This window comes from Phytophthora parasitica (assembly GCF_000247585.1).
Source record: "Phytophthora parasitica INRA-310 unplaced genomic scaffold supercont2.84, whole genome shotgun sequence".
Classification (NCBI taxonomy): Eukaryota; Oomycota; class Peronosporomycetes; order Peronosporales; family Peronosporaceae; genus Phytophthora; species Phytophthora nicotianae.
Window position 1 is genome coordinate 214,206 of NW_008649070.1, and position 9,476 is coordinate 223,681.

The 9,476-nt window shown below is 46.6% G+C and overlaps 4 protein-coding genes across 5 annotated transcripts; 3 read left to right on the forward strand and 1 right to left on the reverse strand.

The window, feature by feature from the left end:
* Positions 1–1,733: 1,733 nt before the first annotated feature.
* PPTG_24341 (hypothetical protein) lies at positions 1,734–1,835 on the forward strand (the record flags this gene model as incomplete). Its single annotated transcript, XM_008916451.1, has 1 exon — positions 1,734–1,835. One exon carries the CDS (start codon positions 1,734–1,736, stop codon positions 1,833–1,835), a length of 102 nt encoding a protein of 33 aa, XP_008914699.1.
* Positions 1,836–5,486: 3,651 nt separating this feature from the next.
* PPTG_24342 (hypothetical protein) lies at positions 5,487–5,666 on the forward strand (the record flags this gene model as incomplete). The annotated part of the gene is made up of 1 exon (XM_008916452.1): positions 5,487–5,666. The coding sequence occupies one exon, from the start codon at positions 5,487–5,489 to the stop codon at positions 5,664–5,666; it is 180 nt and encodes a 59-aa protein (XP_008914700.1).
* Positions 5,667–5,823: 157 nt separating this feature from the next.
* Positions 5,824–6,797, reverse strand: PPTG_24343. Of its 2 annotated transcripts, XM_008916453.1 has the most exons (3): positions 6,664–6,797; positions 6,418–6,603; positions 5,824–6,362 (listed from the first exon to the last, which is right to left on the reverse strand). In XM_008916453.1, the coding sequence occupies exons 1-3, from the start codon at positions 6,742–6,744 to the stop codon at positions 6,276–6,278; spliced, it is 354 nt and encodes a 117-aa protein (XP_008914701.1). In that variant the 5' UTR covers positions 6,745–6,797; the 3' UTR covers positions 5,824–6,275. The 2 variants fall into 2 exon arrangements, with proteins under 2 accessions (XP_008914701.1, XP_008914702.1); XM_008916454.1 differs by lacking the exon at positions 5,824–6,362 and having other exon boundaries at positions 6,383–6,603.
* A 280-nt stretch (positions 6,798–7,077) lies between these two features.
* PPTG_24344 (hypothetical protein) lies at positions 7,078–8,649 on the forward strand (the record flags this gene model as incomplete). Its single annotated transcript, XM_008916455.1, has 4 exons — positions 7,078–7,200; positions 7,849–7,887; positions 7,979–8,196; positions 8,562–8,649. 4 exons carry the CDS (start codon positions 7,078–7,080, stop codon positions 8,647–8,649), a joined length of 468 nt encoding a protein of 155 aa, XP_008914703.1.
* Positions 8,650–9,476: the final 827 nt, after the last annotated feature.

Consider the following 9,476-nt stretch of genomic DNA (forward strand, 5'->3'; position numbering starts at 1 on the left):
CACAATGATAAAGAAAAAAGATGGAAAACCCAGGGGATTCTCGAAACAAGGCGTGTGTTTGGAAAAACATATAGTTGCTGCAAGTTAAGTCGACGGGTCGATTGTCAACGTAGTGTCCAATGCAGATGCGTCTACATCATCCACCGTCTACCGTCGAATCAAGGACTCGAAGGTCGCGTTTTCTGCCCCGACTTGCATTCCAGAATACAACGCGGCGATGCAAGGTGTCGACCGCCTCGATCAACTTCGCGGTCGCTTCTCCCTTGCCGATGGCCACTCCTTTCAAAAATGGCACAAGAAATTGTCTATGGCTATTATTGACATAGCAAGGTGCAACGCATACGTGTGTCATACTTTAGCATGCGGCAGGAGCGACTTCACTCAGAATAGTGATGATACATCAAGGTTAGGTGAGCGAGACAAACATCGAGCGTTTGTAAGATCGCTCGTTCGAGAGCTTCTTAACGGAGGCTGGAAGAAGTCCATTGACAGTACGGATGGTATGGTGTTCGCGCTAACCCCAGCACCGACGACGGTAGTCATACTTTCTCCAGTTGAAAGAAAAAACGACAACCCGATTGCGATGCCGTTGGTTTGCACTGCAAAGGAGGCATTTATTGCACTAAATGACAAAAGCAGAGCGAAGCGCAAATGCACCATTTGCAAATTCGAGGATAGATACCCCACTCAAAAAACGGATAACTGCGAGACACACAAAGTGGCTCTCTGTAAGCGGACGTATCCAGTTGACGGTACATAGCCTCACCTCTGTCAACAGGAAGACTGGACGTGCTGGCAGATGTTTCATTGTTTCTATTTACCGAAACAAGTTTACACTGTCAACGGGAATCTGAAAAGATCCTCATCGATTTATAAAGCTCAGTTTACGTTCTTGAAAGAGCTTCACCAAGAGAAAAACAAGCGCAGAATCAACGAATAACGCGTACATAGCAGTTGAATGTAATTGTTGTTCTTTGTCATAAAATTCTCCACAGCGACCGGTTCTTGAAAGTGACGTACAGCAGATTCGTTTGTCCGAACGGTATCGCCTTGTAATTTATACCATTCAGCAGGATCCCAAGTGTCAGTTGATTGTGATCGACCATACGGGTGCGGTGGCATGTGAGAACTTTTAGGCAGCTTGATCAGTATGTAAAAAGGAATGCATTCTCGCAGAAAAAAGAGGTTTAATAGTCGAGCTGCTTCGGTTTGTTGTTCCTGGGAACGTCGTTCTTCATACGGCAGTCCTCATTGCTTTGTTTTCACTACCGGTGCAGGCATAACCGCGGCCTCTTCGGGTTGCTGAATGTTCTCTCCTCTGCGTCTTGGTGTCGATACACAACTAAGGTAGTGTATTCAGCTTGCCTAACGGATTGCACGAAGAGTATATTTCACCTTGAAGCTGCTTCAGCCTTGTAGTAGCCACAGAGTCGGTCGACATGTACGCGATTCTCTCCTGGCGTCCACCACATGCTGTTTGTCGAAGAGCGAGGTATAATGGTATTCCCGTATAATGTCCTGCGAATTCCCACCACACTGTCTACAGTCTCCCAGGTCATGATTGAGCTTTAAAGACTCCGCCATTTTATTGCTCTTGCAGACGCTTAGAAAAAAATTCTTTCAAGGTGACGGCGCGATGGTGTCCCCGCGAAGTTCCAAACGATACGAGCTGTAGATCTTTCGTCACATGAGCGCAGAAACTTGAGCGCGACTGGCACTCGTTTATTTAGAGAATGCTGTCCACGCTGTCGGGTGGGGATCGCGCTCGCGAGCTCACGGAGGCGGCGTGGTCGTCTAGGGTAGAAGTCTCTTGGGTCGACGGCACCGGCTCGTAATTGACGAAGTTGAATCAGATTTGGTCTTGAGTACAGTACCCTATGAGACACATTAGGAAGAAGTTGTGAAAGTCGCATAGAGCATGGAACAGAATGCAATTGCATGGGTTTCACCACTGTGATTGGCCGCGACGGTTCAGGTGGTGGTACAAATGTGACGATAAGCTGTCTTGATTTCTGTATGGCCGATGTGAAATGATACCTCATGTAACCTTCTGGTAACGAAAGGGTTAATAAGTTCATTGTGAAGTTTCATTTCAATAGCGACGGATCTAAGAATGTAGTATCGATGCCAAGTGGCTGGCAAAAGCTCTCCAAATGCCAAGCAATTGGAAAATCCAAGAATTGGGGTATACAAACTGGCAAACGATCTGTGATTACTGTGATTGATGTTGATATCAAAAAGAATAAAAACAGGGTGGATTCCCTACTTGATGTTGATATTGATCTCGATGACTACCATACATACAAGGTGAGGACTTGCAGTGGTGGATATCATTATTACTTCAAATACGATGAGCGATTCAAGACATCTGCCAACGTTTTACCAGGCGTTGATGTCAGAAACGATAATGGGTATGTGTTTGCTGGTGAACGTTATGAAGTTGTGAATGACGCAGAACCAATTGATATGCCCGAAGAGCTATATGAAGCTCTCTATCAGTGAAAGAAGAATACTTGTACCATGAGTCCTATATTAGATAGGTCAAATGTTGAAATGATTGGCGATCGGCAACTCGATATTGAAATCAGCCAAAAGTACTGCGATCTCATTAAACTCTTACCGCGGGAGTGGTTCAATGACCATGATAAATGGATGAAGCCAGCATATGCGTTATATAACTGCAGTGAGCTAGACAAAACCGTTGCTTTCAGCACCTGGATCAAGCTACTACGCGACTTCTCTGACACAATGACTCCCATCCGACGACTGCATAAAACCTGATTGCATTTTTGTCAGGCTTCGTAGGAATGAATGACTTCGCAGCAGTACGGGCTTTAGTACGAATGCTGTTTTCGTCTAAACTACTCACGCCGTATGGAATGGCCACATCGGCGAACTTTCGCTGTATGTGCCGCAGTAATATTCGGCTATGCCAAAGCGGGTCGCGACTTGTGTCATATTCCGAAGGTGAAGTCGTAGTCGTAGTGCTATAGTTATCACCAGCAGCATCTACTACACCATTCGAGCCATCTTGAACGGCCGGCCGAGCCGGCAGGGCTTGCATTGATCGATGCAGTTGCAGAGAAACTGCTGATGATAAAGGAAGTTGAGTGCCACCACCTCCATTTAGTTGATCTTGGACTCGCACGTGAGGGAGGTGTTGGTGGGTGGATTTTGAGACTGCTGCGGATATTCTGAAACCTCGTGCGCCCCATCGTCTCGACGAAGTCGTGCTGGCCAAGGAATCGCTTTTCACTCCAGAAATCGCTAATCTCGTTCAAAGGGCATATGCTCATAGCAAACTCGAGACCCAAATACGCGTCGAAATCAGCAATGGTGGTAGAAGCCAATCCACGTATGCTCAAAGCCTCGTTTGTCCATTGTCGCAAAGATCGTTTGAATTCTTGAGTTATAAATAGCGAAAACAGACCAAGTTCACCATGGTTTCTGTATGCTCGTTTAGTTTCTTCCTCGTCTACAAGATGGAGGCCACTCGAGACCTTAAATGCAGCTATGTACCCGTTAGCTGTCGAACTGGTAGTAGAACGCAGCGTCGATTTACTTGTCGCTTCATCCTCCGTCGAATACCAGTCAGAAGTGTCGATGGAACCGACGATTGGCTCCTCAAATTCGTCACCCTCTGTCGCTAAGGGTGCCTCGCCGGTTACTTGCTCGTTTCCAGCCTCGGGGGGCAGCGAGTTGTCGTCCATTAGCTCACTTGATCAAAACTGGAACAAATCCACAATGATTAGTTACTGTTGTTTGAAGTAATTTGTTTCATTGTTGAGAAAACACGTACTACTCATTGCGCTATCAGTGGTACCTATGAGTATGATACAAACCTATCCAAACGATCAACATTTACCACGAAGACTCGCATATTTTATCAAAGCTATGATTGGTTATTAGCCTTTGTTTACGTATATATAATGGAACAGGACAACTAAGCAAAAAAATTACGAATTCAAATTCTTATTGTGGTAGATCTATGTTAACTAGATATTCGACTGTTCTTTGAATAAGACCACGGTAATAGTCCTGTGAATGTAACGGAAAGATCTGAGTGTAATCGTTGGCTCGTCACACAGCCCGGCGCATAGCGACACATTGAGCTCCATAAGCATCGCTTGAACTGCGGATTGTGTGGCGACGGGGACGTAGAAATACACACAGGTTCGCCGAGCGCGAGTCCGACAATGTACTCGAATTATTTCGTAGTAGTGAAGTGCTATGGTAATCAACGTAGACACCCAACAAAGCCGAATAGAGTCGATAATGTCGGCATTCAGCTGCTAATACACGTCCTTGGGCACGGATTGTTCACAAAGTCGAGATGCATTTCAACTTTGTGCTGTGTGTCCTACTTTTGGTGTGTGATAACGTGTACGATTAGTGAGGTGGTCACAGCCACCAAATCGTTAAGGTACAGCGACGATGTCAACTTGGTCAACACCGCGAATGTAGTTTGGCAAGAGGACAGGACTCGGCGACGATCGCGGGCATGACGTATAGAGTCGTAGGCAGCTTCACAAACGCTGAACACAACGTAGTGTAGTCACAGCAGTAGGGAGCGCGCTCGAAAACGAGACGTAACGCGGCAGGACGCCGCCACGACGAACGAGAACTTCAATTTAGTGTGGTCAGCGCAGCTTGGTGTGCCAACAGACATGAATCGGCACCATGTGAGGCCGATAAACACGGGAAGTGGTGTCGGGTCTGGCATGTGGCCATAAGGGTGGGCATCACCGATTTCCGTAGTATAAACCAGGAAGCTCGATCTTGGTCACGGACATGCATCAGTAGAGTTTTAGTCGGTCGATTGTCGTGAACGAAGTGGGCGCGATGCTGGTTGGCACGCCGTGCATGTACGTGGTGGAACGGTGCTAGTTAGCCATCTCGCAGCGGCACCGACTTGCAATGCAGAATAGTGCCAAGATGAAGTTTTTGTTGGTGGCAAATTGAGAAGTGAGAATCATGTCACGCGCAAATTTGGCGCAGCGGATGCTGCTACCATAAAGCGGTGTAGTAGTTTCGCGCGCTACTCTTTGAAATTTTAAATACAGCGAATAAGACGTTCATTTGAAAGATTCCACCAATTGCAACTCAGAGCTAGAAAATCTGAATCCTGGTTGGCGGAATGCGCCCGCGTGCGCGGTTGGATTGATCGTTTCAATGCTGAGGACATGCGCGCTAGGGTTGCACTACCTCCAATTCTGACGACGAGCGTGGCACTACCACTGGATATTAGGCTCGAGCAACACATGATGAGTGGTGGCCTTCATGTTCCTGCCATATCAAAACCATCCCACTTCAACATAGACTTCAACGTGGTCGATACTTAACCGGTAACAGGATGTGGGTCGGTATTTGTGGTATGGTGTCTTTAGGTTGTATTATTTGCCTTGTTTATCTCATGATGAACTACAGATATTGAACACTTTCCGCTTCTCGAGCGTGTGATCCAAGAAGGTCGTTTTGTTGCGGTAATGGCGATAGTAGTGGCGGAGTACATGGTCACAATCGCCATGGTGGCCAATGAGACTACCCAAGCATTGCAGGTAGACATGTTGATTAGTAGCCACTTCCCGAGCGTGTTATCTACGACTAGGCCTGGCTATAATCGTCACTACTTCGAGGAGCATGTCCACCTTGACACCACGTACTGAAAACTGAGCATAACAGATTTGTTGAACAGCATTGTTTTTCAGCAATTTGACAGATTTGTGGCGGTTTTAATGGCGGTGAAAAAAATATCAAAGCCTCCATTATGGAATACAACCGATACATGTCTGCGAATTAGTGTATCTAGTTTCAAACGTGTACACTCAGGAAGGGTATACGAAGTGATAGCATAACCTATTTCAGTGCATATGAGTGGGGATTGAATTGTCGCTTTGTGCCAGACGTGGTTACAAACACGCACGTCTAAAACCTACCATGTATTCGACTGGGATACCTTTCTTTCATGAAGGCTCACCTATACATTATTGGCTTTATTTGCGCTTTCTCTTTCGGAGTCGCTTCTGTGCTGGAGTGTCGTGCGTGCCACAGCATTCACATGTCCAGTGAGGGAATTGCAATTGGTGACGCTCCCAGCACCAGTCATTGTGATAGCATTCGACGGGTCGAGCCCACCACCAAATTGATCGTAAAAGCCCATCTCGTCGGCCTTCTCGATCCAGGCTAGCAATTGCTGGATTCTTCGGACCATACTCGTTAAAGCTTGTATATTGCGCGTGCAATAGTTTTTGCTCGGAAGTCCGGAGTCGCTGGCCTCAAGAATGCCTTTGTTTTGAAGAATAAACAGCCGCCTGCCGATTCAATACGTTATCCTTTCTCAAGATTACCATCGTTCTACACAGCTATACCATTCCATGTCAGTAAGGTGTCAGAAATATTACACTACTCAAACCCTACCTTCGAATCTACGAACGACTTCGCTACATGCCTCCCAACTTGCCCGATGGCCGCGTCTTTTTGTCCTCTTTTCGATTGCTCTCCGATGAATCTCTTCATCTCGTCGAGGTCGAGTTGCTCCACGCAATAGTCGACGTTGTTACAGGACGCTAGGTTCCACGCTCTCCATCGTCGACATCTGAATGTCTACAACTAGACTGTTAGGTAAAATATATTGATGATAGCACATATCCAAAAAGGCGTTACCGTGCGCCTGTGACAGCCAGGCAATATGCTTAGTGGGGGTCCAATTCTGCTTCGAAGTAGCTGCTCCAATTGATGCTCCATTGCAAATTTTGAGAAATGAGGCTTCCAACGCCCAGGTCATTTTGGCACCACTGTAAACTACCGGTATATACTGTTTTATCCGTACATTTGGTAAATTCTAGGATTACAATTGTTTTCAGATATTGTTACAGTAGAATCGGAGTCTACCCTAAATAGATACAAGAGAATAAATTATGTTTCTTCGTTCGCCCAGCAGTTTATCTGGAGAAGAGAGATACTGAATATGTACTATCGCTATTTCGACAATAATAGCCGTGGAGATGATACCAACAAAATACACGAAGAAATTGTCGCGGTGTTCTATCCACCAAGAACATTGCTGACGACTCATCGATGTCCATCCTGTCGGCATTTGCTTTGCCCTTTGCAGTCAAAATCCGTGACCGCCGTGGTCAATACGCCGCGAAAAGTGGTGCCAACCTTATCACCACTACAACTGCCTACACAAAAACATTTGTGAGTAATACGCTCGCCCAAGAGAACAATTCTGTATACTCCTGATCCTATATGCTTACATCATAGTCTGAGTAGCGAGTATCTCGTAATCTAACGTGGTGTTAATCTCCAACGCCGCCACCACAAGGTCAACAAGGAATATAAAAAAGAACTATTCGCAAATATATACACGAGCAATTCCTAGGTTGCCCAGTTGCGATATCGGCAAATATGGTCACCATCTGTATCATTGCAACCACAGCTAACACCGCTAAAGCATTCACCAGGGTAATGACAAGGCGACCGATAAAACGGATATCAATGTAGTGCTAAGCTGTCCTCATTTGCATCAGCGACCACTGCCTTCACCACTGTCTACTCCATAGGTTAATGCCACCACTAGAACTACCGGTAGGGCGGCCAATGCACCCGACAATCCAATCGAGTTTATTTTGCCCATGTGTACTGCCTATTCTTATTTAACTCGTTCGAGAAAGTGGACAACACCGTCAACCGATGTTTCTGTAAATACGTCTGAATACAGCTTGCGTGGTCACATTATCTACTACAGAGGATGTACCAACATCTTCCGCTACTGCAACTGCAATTGCCACCTCTTGCAGATCGATTACTTGGTGCTAACACGTTCAAGAAGCCGATCGAGATTAGCATGTCCGCGAATATCTCCTGTGGGTCACATTCGCAAACGTGACGACCGTCTCCACCACTGTCATGGCCATTGCCACCACCAACACTATTGATTCTTTGGACTGAAGGAGGCCGCCACGTCCGCGAATAGCTCCTGCGTGACCACATTCGCAAAGTGGCGGCCTCCACCGACACTGCCAGCGTCATTGCCATTATCAGCACGATCGAGATCTTAATGGCAAACACACCCAAGAAGCGTATCGTTATTAGCACGTCCGTGAATAGAATCTGCGTGGCCATCAGGAGCTCAAACCACCGAAACGAGCAGCACCACCACCAACACAACAACGAAAAGCGAAAAGACAACACGTAACCCAGGGAAGCAATGCACAGACTACAGCCAAGCACGGCATACACCAAGGCCCGACGATAGCACCGATCAGCACCTACGCCAGCACGCAAACAATCGCCACAACAACCACCCCACCAACCAGAATAACCGCACCAACTCACCGAGACCCTGAGCACAGACAAAACAACAACTCACAAAAGGCCGGAAACATTGCCTACCAACATACAACGCCACAACCACTACCCAAAATAATAGAAACAAACGAGGCAGATAAGAATGGCAACGCAGAATCTATTCACGGACGTGCTAATAACGATACGCTTCTTGGGTGTGTTTGCCATTAAGATCTCGATCGTGCTGATAATGGCAATGACGCTGGCAGTGTCGGTGGAGGCCGCCACTTTGCGAATGTGGTCACGCAGGAGCTATTCGCGGACGTGGCGGCCTCCTTCAGTCCAAAGAATCAATAGTGTTGGTGGTGGCAATGGCCATGACAGTGGTGGAGACGGTCGTCACGTTTGCGAATGTGACCCACAGGAGATATTCGCGGACATGCTAATCTCGATCGGCTTCTTGAACGTGTTAGCACCAAGTAATCGATCTGCAAGAGGTGGCAATTGCAGTTGCAGTAGCGGAAGATGTTGGTACATCCTCTGTAGTAGATAATGTGACCACGCAAGCTGTATTCAGACGTATTTACAGAAACATCGGTTGACGGTGTTGTCCACTTTCTCGAACGAGTTAAATAAGAATAGGCAGTACACATGGGCAAAATAAACTCGATTGGATTGTCGGGTGCATTGGCCGCCCTACCGGTAGTTCTAGTGATGGCATTAACCTATGGAGTAGACAGTGGTGAAGGCAGTGGTCGCTGATGCAAATGAGGACAGCTTAGCACTACATTGATATCCGTTTTATCGGTCGCCTTGTCATTACCCTGGTGAATGCTTTAGCGGTGTTAGCTGTGGTTGCAATGATACAGATGGTGACCATATTTGCCGATATCGCAACTGGGCAACCTAGGAATTGCTCGTGTATATATTTGCGAATAGTTCTTTTTTATATTCCTTGTTGACCTTGTGGTGGCGGCGTTGGAGATTAACACCACGTTAGATTACGAGATACTCGCTACTCAGACTATGATGTAAGCATATAGGATCAGGAGTATACAGAATTGTTCTCTTGGGCGAGCGTATTACTCACAAATGTTTTTGTGTAGGCAGTTGTAGTGGTGATAAGGTTGGCACCACTTTTCGCGGCGTATTGACCACGGCGGTCACGGATTTTGACTGCAAAG